Raw genomic sequence first — 16,088 nt, 5'->3', positions numbered from 1 at the left:
TACCAACTTCCTGACAAGTGATGTCTCATGGTGTGTCAGAAGAAAAGCCTCCACTGGAAGAGTTTCATGATACATAATCTTCTAAATCCCTTTGCTGAATTGATTAGGATATTCATCAGAATGGGTTACGTTCCACCAGATCATGTACTTTTCACAACAGCTGTCGGTAGCAGGGAAAATATAGTGAGCTAGGAAACCTACTGATATTTCCTCCATAACATGCATTGCAAGTTTCCAGATAAAGCTTTCAGTATTAACACAGCAGCAGGAAAAATGATGGTGAGAAACTAATCTTCTGTCATTTAAATGTCTACATAATAGTCTACATAATATAAGCACAGCCAAGAGTTTGAGGATACTGGCTAGCTTTTCTTTTTTCTCTCATGCACAGGCATTCAAGAAGTCCTTGTAAGGTTATGCAATTAAGAAGTGGTGTTATACTTATGCCTTCTGGGGTTTAGCTTTCAGATAGCCCACTTTTCAGGCTGAAGGAAGAAATGGGTTGGTGCATTCAATCTAGTCAAGCAGAAGCAAAGCCAAAAAAAAAAAAAAAAAAAAAAAAAAAGATGTATAATCTGTCTCTAATTCATTTTCCCCAGAAGGCTAAAAAAAATTACAAAATACCATGAGAGATTGGTTCAATTTTACACTGATCTTGAAAGCCCATTAAGGTATTTAACTTTCATGGATTGTCTGAGGGATCTGGAGTTTCTGTTATCCTTTTGTTTAATTACACTGTAATCTTCATGCAATTACAGTGATGATAACATCCTTCTACTGACATAACAATAAATTAACCATCTGGAGATAAATGTCATTACTTAAAGCTTAGTTCAGTTGAATATCAAAGAAATATGATTACTGCTATCTAGGACAGTGTTTAAGTGATTGACACTTATCTGTTTTGAGAATTTAGCATTCCAGTATAGTTTAGGGGCTTACATAGCATGACATGTACTTGAATTTGCTTCATCATGAAATTGTTGACATAGAAATATTATGAAAACAACAGGGAAAACACATTTTAGCATAGCTAAAACTATACAGCTTGGAGTTTTGTGGGCTGTGCTTTATACACCTGTGCAATATTTGTCAGCTTCACAAATAAGCATGTGAACAACACCATACCCTATATGTTTTATTTTCCTGATAATACATCTTTCAATTTTTCCATCAAATGTAAGAGCCTTTTGAGTCCTTTTATAGTTTAATTCTGGAAATGAAAAGAGGTTAATCAGTTATTTACTGTTACTGCTGAGAAGAGCAAAGAAACGTAAAATTGAAAATAAATTATATGTTGGAAACAACAGGATGGAGAACAGGAAATATAAAATTCAAGAAAATAGGATACAAATCAAAATTTGGAAGCTGTTGTCAGCGGTTCCAATTAAAATAACTAAAAAAAGGAAAAAAAAATTATACTACAGGAGTTTCAAACAAAGAGAAAACTTTACAGATCTCACCTTTCCTAACTTAGATATCAGGGTATCAGATACGATCATAAATTCATAAAAATACTTAAAAAATATATTTTGAAAAGTGAAAAAAGAGTGACAACTTTAGAGACAGGGAAAGAACTTTACCTACTCATAAAGCTCAAATACTTTCTTACTGGTTGAGGAGTTAGTCTGCTTTTTGCAGTTCATTTAATTGTGTTGGTTAGAATTGCGCTAAGGTAAATTCAATAAACTAATGTAATAACTATTTCAAGAAAATGCTCATACAGTGCCAATCTAAACAATGTCTTCTAATCTAATGAAAAGATGCATCTGAAGTAGTAATGTTTATAACCCTGGAGAAGAGTAGCTGCAACAAAAGGGCTGAATCTTTCCCTACCACTTAGAACAATTATGTTTATTAGAGAGATTAGCAAGAAGAGGTGTTAATGTGTATGGAAGTGTTTTTATAGGAGGAGTCTAGTTTCTATGGTCTCATTTACACAAGGCACTTCATGAAAGCCAGTTGCTTAAAGGGTGGTATTTTTCAGTGGTAGAAAAAATTGAAATTATCTGACACTTTGAAAAGACAAATATCTATCTTCTTGAGTTATGTTCATGTACTCTATCTCATACAGATCTCAGCTGATGGTTATACGTGCCGAAGTAACAACACTTCTGAAATTTTCTCACCTTTTTCCTGGGAAAAGCTTGGCTGTTTCTGTTGAAGGCCGACAAGGCCATAACTTTCCTAAATCATCTTTTTGTTCTTCACCATTGCTAAAGAAAAAGTGCATTAAGGAATAGCTGTTCACACAGTGACAGATTTCAATGGCTTAATTTTTGGTTTGAGCATTTCTTATTGTAGGTACATATGTGTCTGGCAAATAAAAAATATGTTGGATGGGAGGCCTGTGGGCTGAGCCTGATGAGCTGGGCTCATTTAGGGGTCTGGACCAAGGTATTGGGGTGAGTGAGCACAGTAGGGTGCCCTAAGGACAGAGGCTACAGGTCCCTTCCTGCCTTTGGCAAAGCTGTTGCTACAGTCCAGTAATCTTTACAAAGGTGCAGCTATGTTTTACTAGCTCTTATTTCACTACTTAAATCTGGGCTCCATAGGTAAAAACGCTAACAAATGATACTCTGATTTCCCTATTTGATTTATTCGTAGCTTTCTACTTACAAACAGGAATATCCAGAAGATGCTAAAAAGGTCTTTAAGACTAAACTAATGCATATATGCTGAAATGTTGTTGGCCAGAATTAAATACAGTATTTGTCTCAGAATGTGCTAAATCTGAGAATTTTTTTAATTTCTGAAATTATGATCAGAGCCTCAGTCCTACAGGATATTCATATAAACTCTCATGTCCCGCTTCTCAGTCCCTATCTTTGATCTGTTTTTCCTACTATTCTGGAAAACTGTAATTTAACAAGATAAATGAATGTACCTTTTTTCAATACCAGTGAATCAGCAAGCTGGAGAACTCAGAGGAAGAATTTCTAATCCACTTCCCAAGTTTTTTTCTTTGGTAAGACACTATCTCAGGCAGATGGAGACATCAGTGTGGTACTTTTTACCCCCCATTAAGTTCTGAGCAGCTTATTTCTGTCTTAGGGATGCCAAAATTTTCTTGAAAGAGACTAGGTACTAACACTTACTCAGCCCCACAGCTGTTATGGTGTGATTTTTAATAAGCCCAAGAAAAATCTTTTATTATTTCTCTCCTACTGTCCTTTTCATCAGGGATGTACATGTGGATCCTCAGATAAGTTAGACTACAGAACCCAATGTTATCTATTTATTCAGCAATGTATAGTTGCTTGTTTGGGGTTAAAGTTGGGAAAATTGTGGTAAATCTTAATCTGTACAGTACTGTACTTACTGTACTGATTTCCATTAAAAATAGGCAGTGTGCTGGGTCTAGAATGGTAAAGACAGAGCAGAGGCACTGCTACTCATTGGGGTAGATTTGGGGTGACATGAGATACCACCAAATGCTCCAGGGTAGATCCTCTCAGTTGGCTTTGATTGTACTGAAACCAAAAGAGAAGCATCCAGAGACCTTGGATGCTTCTGCCAGTTCCTCTGCAGTTTTCTCTCTTGGCTGCACAAACAGTTTTCAGAGCATTTTGGAGGAAAATGAGCAGCATAAGTTGCATATTCTCATCCTGCTTAAGCAAATGAACAGGGTGAAATGAAAGGAATTATTCCTTTGTGCAGCAAGATATTTCATGGTGTATGTGACTGTGTTTTTATATCTCTACAAAGCTTACTGCATATGTGAATACACAAGCTGAAATCGAGGCTTTCCCTTGGGTGATTTGGATTGGAGCCTACCCTCTTAGGGAAAACCACTTTCCTCTTAGTTCTATTTTTTGGAAGCTGCTTTGCTATTTTGCCCCTAGTTTATATGCTGCAAGAGCAGTCAAGTAAACCCTCACTGAACTGTGAGCTCGAGTGGCAGCTCTGCCTTTGCCCAGTGACAGTCTCTCTCATGCAAAACCTTTCATTGTTCAGCCACTGCTGGCAGGCAATTCCTTTTCCAGCTAAATAACCACAGCCTGTTGCATTATAAGGATTTTAGCATATGGTTTTACTTAACATTAGCTGCCTGATAAGAAAAAGTATTTATTTTTTCCAAAGCAGTCTTATTTCTTTCTGTGTTCAATATTACGTATGAGATGGCCAGGTTTGTTGTTGTTCCGTACTCCACATTCTTGTACGACTTTGTTCATGTTTTTTTAATGCATAATTTGCATTTGGTCTCACATTCCAAATAACTTCTTTTCATTTCTCTGTACTGGAATTAGGTAAGCTGTGTCGAGAAGAATGTACATGGTGTGTCTTTTGCTTCCATATGAGTCCACATCTTCACACATTGTGTGGCAGAAAAAGCCTTCACTGGGGACTCTGACACACGTCAGATGTCAACTGATGTGGAAGGGAAGTTGCCTTTGAACCACATTAGGCTTTGTAGACCATGAAAGCAGTATTGTTGTCTGCACCTAAAACATGAATGCTGCGGTTCAAAAGATACATGAGACAACTTGTACCATGGTGGCAAAAACAGCTGACAAGAAGTGTTGGTCTGTAGAAGTTACCTGCTGTTCAGTCAAGTTCTCGAATTCTTCAGATTTATTGATAGAACGGAAAGATAATCAGGGTTTTTTTGAGGCCTGTGTCAAACTTCTTGTTGGCAGCTATACAAGTTGCTTTTGAGCATTCCTATTCTTGTCAAATGCATTACTTGATATTTCAGGTTGAAAGAAGTGTTGTTTCAAGTGTTTATTACCAATAAAGATAATTGTGTAGAATAGGCAAACTTTTACATGATTGTTATGAAAGTAATGTCATGGCTATTTGAAAGAAGTAATCCTGCATCAATTTATTTCATTGCTGTTATTTAGCACCATTATTTTCCTTTAAATATTTTCAGCAGACACGATTCTTTTTTTCTAGATCATTTTCTTTTTGCCTGAATATTTTTCCCATTTTAGAAGACAGAAATTATTGTACAGTGGGAGTGACCTGACCTGATGAAGAGCTAACAATTGCTGAGAGTAAGACTGGTTTATAAGTGCTCTATTTCAACTGCAACTTTCCACCTATGTCCTACTAGAAAATTAATAATTTTAAAATAAAAAACCTCTTAATAATTGACGAGAAATTCCAGTCATTTAGGTAAATAATGTCATTGTTGAATATTAGGAAAATGTTGATAAAACAAAATATGAGTAGGTAATATATAAAACAATTCTAAAAATTTTGGTTAAGTCTTAGATTGTGTTAAGGATCTGTGGCAAGGTTTTGGTAGTGAGGTGGCTGCCTCTTTAGAAGTAGTTTAATGAGTGACTGCCCTGTGTCTGACAGGCACATAACAGCCATCTCTAATGGACCAACTGCAGGACACAGCTGACCCCATCAGCCAAGCTGGTGGCACTGAAAAAAGTGTGAGAAAACAACCCAGCAAACACTGAAATGAGAGCAGGGAGAGGAGGTCACCAAAGCATCTGTGGAGGAGATCAGCCTTGAGTGAGGGAGCAGCCAGGTGGCCAGGTGGCAGCTGACAAAGGTCAGCTTACCACACAGGTAAAAGTCTGAATTGGCATAAAACCTTTGCAGGAGTACTGAGTGTATAAAACATATATTTTCAAAATGGATCCTACTCATCACAAGCACAAAGAAGTGTAGTTCCTTTATGCCCTGGTGTTTTTATGATGCTTTTAAGATGTGACCAGCTGTTGCAGATATTTAAAGACAATTCTTACATGATATTATAGTCTAAAGTGAATTATGTTGTAATTCATCTAAATTTTAAAATGCAGAAGTTCATTATAATGTCCCATACAAAAAATCAGACTCAGGTTTTTTGGTCGTGCAAGGTCTTAGAAGGGAGAAAATAGTTATTAACCTTGATGTTTCATTTTCATGTAGCCTGTCTATCCCATATCCTATAATTTATTTATAGAGTACAAAAGTAGCTTCAAAGGACTCATTGCCTGTGGTGTTCAAACCTCTATTTTGTTGTTCTTCACACTCGACAAACATTGTAAAAAAGCTTTCTAAGAGGTACTGACTTTGTGCACAGCTACAAGTAGTAAAAGGAAACCACAGAAAGCTTGCATGCAGATTGTTGCAATCTTGTATGTTAAATATTATATGAAGATCTAATACTTTAAAATCCAATATGTTATGGAAACGGACTGTATTTTGGAACAGATAAATTCAGATGTAAAATGCAGTTTAAAATCAAGATCCTTCATCAAGTGGAAGTGTGCTTTCACATATAATTTGTTATATATATTTATGGTTTTCCACTCTGTGTGAGTGCATTTGTAAGCTATTAGGACTCAGAGTACATCCTCCCTGATTTACAAGTAGTTTTAGCATTAGTTCATCCTTAGTTTTAGTTAGATTTAAATACACATATGAAAGTTACAAAATGCTGAGCGCTCTTTCCTATTTGTCTTCATTCCAGTATTTAGGAGTGTATTATGCTTCCAGCTAGAGGACTTGTGGAGAGTTTTGGAAAAGAGCTCTACCAACCCCTCCCACAAAGGAGAGATTAAGTGGTTCAGGAAGTTGCAGGTCTGAAAAATTCTTCCTTGACTAAAGGAATCAACCATGGCCATTTACCACTGTCAGAAAATTAGGTCACAGATAGTATAAGCCAATTTTCTGCGGAAGTCCATTCAGGAATAAGTTAATTTTACATTTGCTCCTTTCTTTAAGTTGTAGTGGCAATGATAAAATGTTCATGCTCAACAGTGGCTTCAGCCTTTGAATCTCTGGAATGATTTGAAATGACTTTGTGGTTCTTTTCAAGTTGTTCCAATGCATGACTGGAGTTCTCATTAGAATGATCTTCATGCAAGGCCTGCTTGCTTCCCAGCTATCATCCACCTCCTGCTTTCCATTTTTTTGTCTAAAGTAAAGCTGCATCCGGCAAACACTTCGGAATACACTCTGTGGTTACTAATTACCTGGGCTGATTTAGTTACTCATGTGTTCCAGCACAATTAAGTCCTTTCATGTCCTATTGTATCTGCCTCATTATTAGTTATAACGGTGACATTTGTACTTTAAAGGGGATGAAAGCATGAAAGGGAAATCGTATCAAGGATAGGACCATTGTGAAGTGAATTAATAAGTACTGAAGTATGAGGACTAATTCTAATGCATTAATATGTGTTCAAAAGTTTTGTTTATGTCGCCTTTAAAATCTTTTTGAGAAGTATTTTCAAGTCTATAGACTTACCCAAGATTGTGTTAAAATGCATATCCACATGAAAATAAGGATAATAAGCAGCACAAATATTCTTTGAAATTATATGTATTTTAGCATGAGGGAATGCTTCTCAAGGGAATTAAATTTTAGAACTAGACAGCAAAAGAAAAGGAAATAATTAAAATGTATTTAAGGGACTATGCTTTGGCAGGACTGTTTCCTGTCCTAAAATGATGAGTAATAGAGTCAAATTACAGCCAAAATTGTGTAATCCAAAACTTCTGGTTTATAGGTTTATACATGGCTTGTAAGAATGTGGGGGTGGTTTTATTAAAAAATAAAAAAAAATTGGTGTTTCCCTCTATCAATTAGCAAAAAAACCCCACATATATAGAGACATAACTGACAGAATCCCTCTCACCCACAGGGAAAAAAAAAAAAAAAAAAAAAAAAAAAAAGACAATTTTAGTTTAGTTCTAAAATTAATTTATTCATTAGGAGGTGTCCTGATATTAAAATATTATAGGATTATAGGTTTGGTTTAAAGTAATCAAAGGCAGCCAGATCTCTAGCTCACCCCTTTGTCGATCCCAGACGTTTCCAACTTAATCTTTTGTTGTATTTTTCCACACATGGCTTTTTCTTAGGTCACATCTTTCACCTCCAGATTATTACAAAGAACCACCTTTTTTGTTTGTTTATTTATAGCATCCTAAGACTTCTAGAACTAGTTCTGTGAACAGTTAGCATTTACCAACGTGTTTCAGGAGAGAATGGGAGTAGAAGGATGCCTGAAGCACTTTAGAAACTGTTTTTGGGGCTTTTTTTTCATGCTTTTAGAGATTCCCAATATCAACAAGTCTTCTAACAAACCTGTCTCATCCTGCAGTGGCTGGGATGAAGATATTATTCATAAGAAAGTGAATTTACACATTAATAGTTTTTTAATATATACCAAATGGGGCTGGCTAAAAAATGGTATTTCTACCTTGATAGGAATTCCAGTTGTTCAAGTTTGTATTTAGTTCTGGAATCTCATAATTGAGTTGTACAGAGAGATTTATATGCTCTTATCATCATCTGTTGCATTGCCATGACACGAAACATAAGAAAGGAACTCTTGGGCTTCACAGTAAAAGGGGCTGTAGAGGAAGAGAGACTCTCCATTATGACTGAAGAAAGAAAACACTAACCAGCATAAATATTGTTTCATTTGCCAGTAAAGACTTTAGTTTCTATGAAGTAGCTTCCAAATAGAATTTTTGTTTTAGAAAATTTTTAGCCAACTCTAATAATCCAGCTCCTAATATCCTGTGATTCTCTTTGTAATCGGGATGTTTTCTGTTGGAATATGCTTCATTTAGTAGAAGGAGAAAAAGCTAAGATTTCAGCATAAGACACCATCTGGCAAATACTTTAAGAGGACAGGTAATATGTAAACCTTAGTTTTAAAACTCTACCTGTAGCTCTAGACAATTTAAAGTTTGTCAGTTTTGACCAGCAAAGCAAAAAGCTAAAGTAAAACTTATGAGAAGACTCACTCTAGTGTGATAGGAGTTATTAAATCAACTTTAGGTTGAAGAGGTAATAATTTGCAAAATAAGTTGCAGACTTTTTTGAGATAGAAGGTACTATGGACTAAGCATGGTGGTAAGTTGCTCATTTTGATAATGCTACATATCTGCATTTTTTCCATAACTGGAACTGTTCTTGAGTTTGCTCTGGTTTTATTTGTGTATGAAAATACGCTTCCTGAATTAGTTGTTCCGTTATTCACCTTGGATCTTGCTCTTCTGGCAGTCAACACAGACTTTTTCCTGAAATTTTATCTGTTACTTGAATTAATTATAAACCTGGATTTATTTCTGTCAAATGACACTTTAATGCTCTGGCAATGCCTAGTTCAACCTGCCATTTTATTAAATCTGTTCCAAAGTTACCGTTATGGTCTCTTTTTTTTTTATTGTAGGTTTCATATATACTGGAGAAGTTGTACATCGAATGCTAACAGCTACACAATATATTGCACCTTTAATGGCAAATTTTGACCCCAGTGTGTCAAGAAATTCAACAGTCAGATACTTTGATAATGGTATGTAGTAGTCCTTCATAAGTCAATGTGTCTGTGTCTGTTATTCTCCTAAATAACTAATTTGAGGAAAAAAATTAATATTTTTAAACAAACCAAAACTTACAGGCTGTATAAAACACATAGCTAGACAGCCACAAACAGTTCTTAAGTTAAATTATGGTTAGAGTAATTAGTGCTTTTCCCTACTTGGGCAGATATCTTCTGGATGGTAAACTCAAACAATGTGTTTTATTAGTGTTAAAAGGAAAAATCTATTTTGTATAAAAATGCATTCTCCTGTTACTTCAAAATATATATCATAAGTAACATCTACCCACTATCTAAAATGAAAGTAGGATTTGTGGAATGCCATGGCAGGGCAGAAGCAGGCCAGATACAAGGTTAATAAACCTGTCAATGCTTAAGTGTGCATGGAGTCCCAGGATCAGAATCTAATACATTCGTCTACACCACAAGTTCCCAGCAGTCTCTGGTAGAAATGAAAAGGTAAAAAGCAAACTACAGTGTTATGCTTGAAGCTCTTTGATATATTCCAAAGGCCTTGAACATGTGCATATTTGCTTCATGAATGCTGCTGTAATTGATATTTTGAAAACACAACCAATATGACTAAAAGGCACCTAGTGCCTTACCTTGGGCCTTTAGTGACAAAATACAATGGCAGTGACTGTTTTGAATTTAAAACTTAGAGAGTTTAGTATCTTGACTTAATATAATGAGATCTATGATTATTTTAAATCTTTCTGGATGAGCCTGTGCCGTACTATGTATGTTTATTCAATTAGTGAAATTTCACACAAATTATAAACATGTCCAAAAAAACACATTTCCAACCATTTGTGTTAATTTTTACTCTTTAGATCAGGAATCAAAATGTATCCTATAACCCTTGCTTTCAATCTAATTATTACTTGCAGCATAAAATAGACTTAGGTGAAAAAATTCTACCCCTTCCATTTTCAAACAGGAAAAAAATTATTTTCATTTCATAAATTTTTTGACATTATGACCTGATATCCATCATCTTTACTGAATGAATCTGAAGATTCTGAGGAAAGTATTATGAATTCTTATTGTATTCCTGATCTTCAGTCTTCATACCAGGTGTACCGGTCTGCATCACATTGCTTTCATAACAAGGTTGAACTTTGATATTTTGTATCCCTCTAATTTGTAAGACATGGTGATCTTTTGGACCCCATGTGTTTCAGGGCAAAGAATTTGCTCTCTTATAAGATGAAGAAATTGTATTTTCAGCTCCTTATTTCCTATTAATCTGTGTTTTTTACATATGAGTAAGCATACTGCTTTTGAGCAGCATCCATAGTGAGCAAGCAAGAGAACGTGGAGGCCCATCAAAGTCTCACTCATGGAGCTAACTGCAATGAACTTGTGTACATGCAAATCTACACAAATGCCCTGGGAATTACAAGACTATTTTGGAGGCACCTGACTTCCACTTTAGCTTGAGGATCTGAGATGTGCATAGATCTGAGGTACTCAAAGACTGACTTTAAGAAATTCTGGCTATTTTTTCTGCAATAATTTTAAAACTTTTAAAGTGCCTTTAAAAGTAAGTCTAATGCAATCAATTCAGAAAGCAGTTAAGGAATGTGATCACAGAAGGCAAAATGTACCCTGTGGACCTTTACTGAGCATGTACTAGACACACGAGACAATAATGTGGTGGATTTACTGCAGTATGCACCAAAATTTGCGTGCTTATATATTTGTGACATCTCCTGCCAGGATGGGTGAATGAAAGTTACAGCACAAAAGATCTGTGTTAAAAGATGTTTCAAGAATATATTAAAAATGCACTGAGTTGGATGCATGCTGACCCACTCACTGATGCATACTGACCCAAGTTTTGTGAATCAAAGCACAGAAATCCCATCAGTGTCAGAGAGAGAAGTATGTTGAGAGAGGCAATAAAGACAAGTCATTTTCAGTAAACACAGTTTTGGTGATAAGTGTCTTTCAGCCAAGCTGCTTGAATGTGTTTGTAACCCTTAACACCTGTAAAACATGCTCACAGGGCATTCAAGTTGCTTGGGGTACATTTTTAGTGCCATAAATGGATATTAAGCCAGAATACTTTGAATATTAAGCAATCCTATTGCAACTAAACCGCTGAACACTAGACACAGTATTTACCTCATCCATGAATTCTTAATGTTTCTAATTTAAACTACACTTATTTATTGCCAACAGCTAATATTTTTCAAGGTGCAGAATCTCAGCATGGGTTTGTACCATGAATAAAAAAAAATAGTTCTATATATGTTAATGCATTGTTAATGGAAGAATCTGAATTCCACAAATAATAACTTTTACTAACCAGGCAATGCTATTAGCACTTCTCATAGTCTATAATATATTTTACAAAAAAAGCCATTGCAGAGCAGTGGTTGTGGTATCACACCTAAACTCTCAGTGCCGATTCCTACCTTTGGTAGTTGACTCCTTGTACAATTCCAAATTAATTACTTGACCACTCTTACTTTAGCTTCTGTGTGAGTAGTTGAAATAGTTATTTGTGGCACTGTGTTTTCTGCCTTTAAGAGGATTTCAGTTGCTACTTACATTTGTAATATCTTTGGGCTGAAAGTAACTAAAAAGAGACAAAAAAACCCCATTCTTTTTTTCAAGTAACTGCAGTTAAGTGCTCTTCTATATAGTCAGTTAATATTTTTCTCATATTTTTTTCTTCCCTTTGCCTCTCTACCCCCCCTCTGGGGTTCACAGGCACAGCACTAGTTGTCCAGTGGGACCATGTACATCTGCAGGATAATTACAACCTGGGCAGCTTCACTTTTCAGGCCACCCTTCTCAATGATGGGCGTATCATTTTTGGCTACAAAGAAGTAAGTTTGGTCTGAAAATTGTCGTTTAAGTAGACAAATTACTTTATACCTACTAGGAACTACCCACATTTGGAGAGGTGGGGGGATGTAGGGCAAGGGGGGAAAATACTTGAAAGTTCATCTATTTAAGATAATGCCATTATATTGCTTATAAGATCACTACTGTGCTGAAAATTCCATTATTGGAAAAATGATGTTCGTGTGATGGATTTGAAAACCACCAGCATGGCTCAAATGTGCTTCTTCCGGATTCCAGCTGTAAGGTTGTAAGTGTTGAAGGTTTAGTAAAATTTTGATTGTCTTGTAAATGCGTTGTGAGTTTTGAAACATGGGATCTACTTTTCTTAATTATTTCACCTAATTTGGGCCTATTTGAGAATACTCCAGAATCAATTGTTATTTAGTTTTGGATTAAAAGATAACCTTTTTTAAAAAACCTCTTTTAAAAGATAAACCTTTCCTTTTTCCTGCAACTATCATTTCTTGGCAGCTGATGTATTTCAAAGTTCATATATTTCAAAGAAATAACTGGTTTGTATCTGCAGCTCCATAAGGTTTTCTGTCTGTTTGGTGATAAAATTGTTTTGATTGCGGCCATTTGGTTTGCCTTCAATGCACCAACATGTTGCTGTCTCAAGTTCTGCATTCTGCAAATGTTTCAGAATTTTAATTCTTACTTTAATTTTTTTTTTCTTGCTTCCACTGGACTGTATTTAATCTTGAAGGCTATAGCCTAGATGCTATACCTCCTGTTGAATTTCATGCAAATGAGAATTGGAAGGCAGATAATCACAAGTCTCTGAGGAACAAGAACAATGTCTTATCATTTTAATCTCAGTTTTACATACAAGGTGTGACTTCCTCTTCAAGATTTACCTCTCTCTGTTATCCTCCTTACACTAAAGACCATGTAATCAACCATGTGACTGATTGTCCAGACTAGGAGAAAATTGGCTACAGATCAATTGTAAGCCTTCATGTTCATTGTCCATGCCTATGTGGAAGCCATGTATCTGAATGAAATTAAAAAAAAAAAAACAACTTGTAATCCTCTCTCTGCTTTTCACTAGAAAGCCAGTGAGGATCTGGGTTATTCTACTAGCAGCAGTCTATCTTCACCTAATATAGATTTCTTTTCACCTTGAAAAAAGAACTACTGCAGGATATTCCTACTGGATTAGTTTTGAAGAGACAAGAAACTTCTGATGTGCCCATGTACCTGGCTCTCCTTATCTTATAAAAGACATGCTGAGGCAAGGTTTGCTTTGGCTCTCTTTCTGCATCTTATGTACAGGTCTCAAATAAACTCCCACTTCATGAAAGTTGTTCTCTGGTTAGTGCAGTGCAGGCTGTGCTTGACAGAGGATTGTGCACCAAACATTTGATTATCTCCTGGTTTTGAAACCTTTTTAAATAAAACTGAATCTTTTTAAACACTGCAGAGAAGTTCCTGACTGCAAAACCCAGAGAAGTGGGGAGGGACACTACTTCCATTTATAATTTTAAAATAAATTTGTCAAGAACTGTGTATTCATTTTGACATTAAAATGGTAACATTTTCAAGTTACAACTATTGTTGGTTATGATATGCCCTGCCCTGTGTGTCACTGTCCAGCCCTGTGCAAAATGAGTCTAATATGGATAATAGAAGTTCCTGCTCTAAATTGATAATATTTTGCATAAATGTAAATGATGATGTAGACTGCCATGCAGTGGAAAAATTTATTCATTTAGGAAGACAGGAGTAAATGGGCCACCTCATTAATCATGAGGTTCCCTAGAATTGTATGCAACTATGTCATGTCCCTGGATAAACAAGGTCTCTGCTATGATGGTTTAGGATGCTTGCTCTTACAGCAGTGATGAAAACTTCCTCCAGAGCCACAGTGCTTTTGTGGGGAGGATTTATCAATGTTCTTTTCATTCTGAGACAGAAAAAAAAAAGGAATTTAGAAATGGGATAATTGCATTTTTTCCACTCCAGAATATTCTAAATCCTCTGTCATCATTTAATCCTGCCTTGGATGTGGATACCAAACATAACTTTAGAACAATTGCATATTTTTAAAGGAGAATTTTTAAAGTGGTAATAGAAGCATACTAGTGGTCCGTAAATCTATTGACAAAAGACTTTTGTAAAACCTTAGAAAGCTACAATTAGTGTATTCCATTGTGAATTCCATTGTAGAATGGATTTGGAGACTGAGCTTTCCAGAAGACTATACTCTTTATTTGCAGCCTGTCTGACTCCATTAAAGCTACCTTAGCTTTTCACCTAAATGGTGAAAATGGAGTAAAATTTCCAATCACTGGTCTGACAAAAGTTGTCTGAAAAGAAAAACTTAAACAACTGTAAATTTGAATTTGACTCTAGCGCTTTGAAGCTTGGCTAGGAACTGATTTAATTTCTAGGGCTGAATACATTGCTCTCTGAGGAAGTCCTTCCTCCTGGAACCATTTCTCTTGCTAGTGGGTAATGTTGTCAGAAGCCCCATTAATTCCACTAAGATTACTTGTGTGAGTGCTCACTAGCATGAGTAAAAGTTGCACGTGATTTCTACTGGGTTTTTTGCTGCTGTTTCATGTTAGCATCACAGTTCAAAAAATATGACCCTGATGTGTGACAAATCTGTGAGGTCTTCATTACATTTTCATTGAAAGTATCCAAGCTGAAACACCATGTAAGGACATGTAAAGAAGTAAACATGTGAGTAACTTTATGAAGCATCCCACAGGGGTTCTGTATTAGTGACACCAGGAGCTCATATTGGTGAATCTACTTTTAAAATAAAGTCTCTACAGATGAAGACTTTTTGGTCTAAAGAAACTAAGGTGAACTTTACCTTTTATTTCCTGTTTATTCAAACCACTTGAGACTCCCTTTTTCATATCCTTTCTGCTCCCACATCATATTTGCTACCTCATAAACCTGGTTTTGACAACTGAGGAAGGATCTAGATTGGGCTTTGCTGAGTATCAAAAAAATTTGTCCTGCCCAGTCTTCTGTGTTCTGCTGTTTGCCCATAGGAAGCAATCTGAAATGCACAATTTCATCTTGACATGATGTATTCAGATCTGTGAAATTACTTATTTTTCACACTTTATAAATATATATATATGTGATTTGTAAAAATGCAGATATAATAACACTGTAATTTTTTAAGAGAAGAGTTTTCCTGGGTCATGGATTCCCTTCTACTTTGACTGCATTTCTGTCTGTGTGCCTGTTTGACACAGGCTCTACCTCAGTTTGAAGAGCTGGCTATACTAAATTTATGAGATTTCCTCACCTTTCACTAATCTTCTCTGTTTCTAAAACATTGATCCAAAATTTTAGCTGCTTAAAGCTGCCACTCTGTTAGACTAGATCCTACAATAACTTTAGCAATAAAGTTAGAAAATTATATATATATTCCACAAGTCCTTCACACTTGCTAGATTGCCTACCGTAGAAGCATTGACACCTGCAGGGATTTGGGCACTATCTACTGAGAAATTTTTTCTCCAAAATTTTTTCATTTTCTTTGAAATTTTTGTTCATGTTTCCTTTTCAAGTTGGCTACTGCCTTCTGTTTCAGTACCACATATTAGAAGCATTCATAATTTTTACTAAATAGGGAAACTAAGACTCTCATACTTTAACGCCAAATTGTGTTGAAACTAAATTTTAAAAAACCAAACAAAATCCATGAAAATCCCCATCAAATAAAACCCAAGGCTTTTTCAGCATTTGCACTGCAAAAACCCATTACTCCTAACAAAAAAAGCAAAAAATACCAAAACCAAACAAACAAAAAAGAAAGAAAAATTAGTTTGCTGTTCTCATAATTTTTAGCGAAAGCTGAAAACTGGTCATTTATTTACAGATTCAGAAAGAAACAGGTAACAAGACACTAGAATTAAAAAAGGAGGCTTATTGAGGAAAGTCTGTATGCAGTTTCTTCTAGTTTGCACTCACATG

The 16,088-nt window shown here is 35.6% G+C and overlaps 1 protein-coding gene across 1 annotated transcript in view; it reads left to right on the top strand.

Moving 5' to 3' along the window:
* Positions 1 to 16,088, top strand: part of PLXDC2 (plexin domain containing 2) — a 229,301-nt gene that overhangs the window by 160,962 nt on the left and 52,251 nt on the right. Inside the window, exons 5-6 of the mRNA XM_030445902.1 lie at positions 9,138 to 9,260; positions 12,009 to 12,127. Coding sequence (XP_030301762.1) covers positions 9,138 to 9,260; positions 12,009 to 12,127 — 242 coding nt within the window. The remainder of the gene's footprint in view (positions 1 to 9,137; positions 9,261 to 12,008; positions 12,128 to 16,088) is intronic.

This window comes from Calypte anna, chromosome 2 (genome assembly GCF_003957555.1).
Source record: "Calypte anna isolate BGI_N300 chromosome 2, bCalAnn1_v1.p, whole genome shotgun sequence".
Lineage (NCBI taxonomy): Eukaryota > Metazoa > Chordata > Aves > Apodiformes > Trochilidae > Calypte > Calypte anna.
The sequence above is the reverse complement of the archived record's forward strand: the minus strand, read 5'-3'. Positions and strand labels throughout refer to the sequence as shown.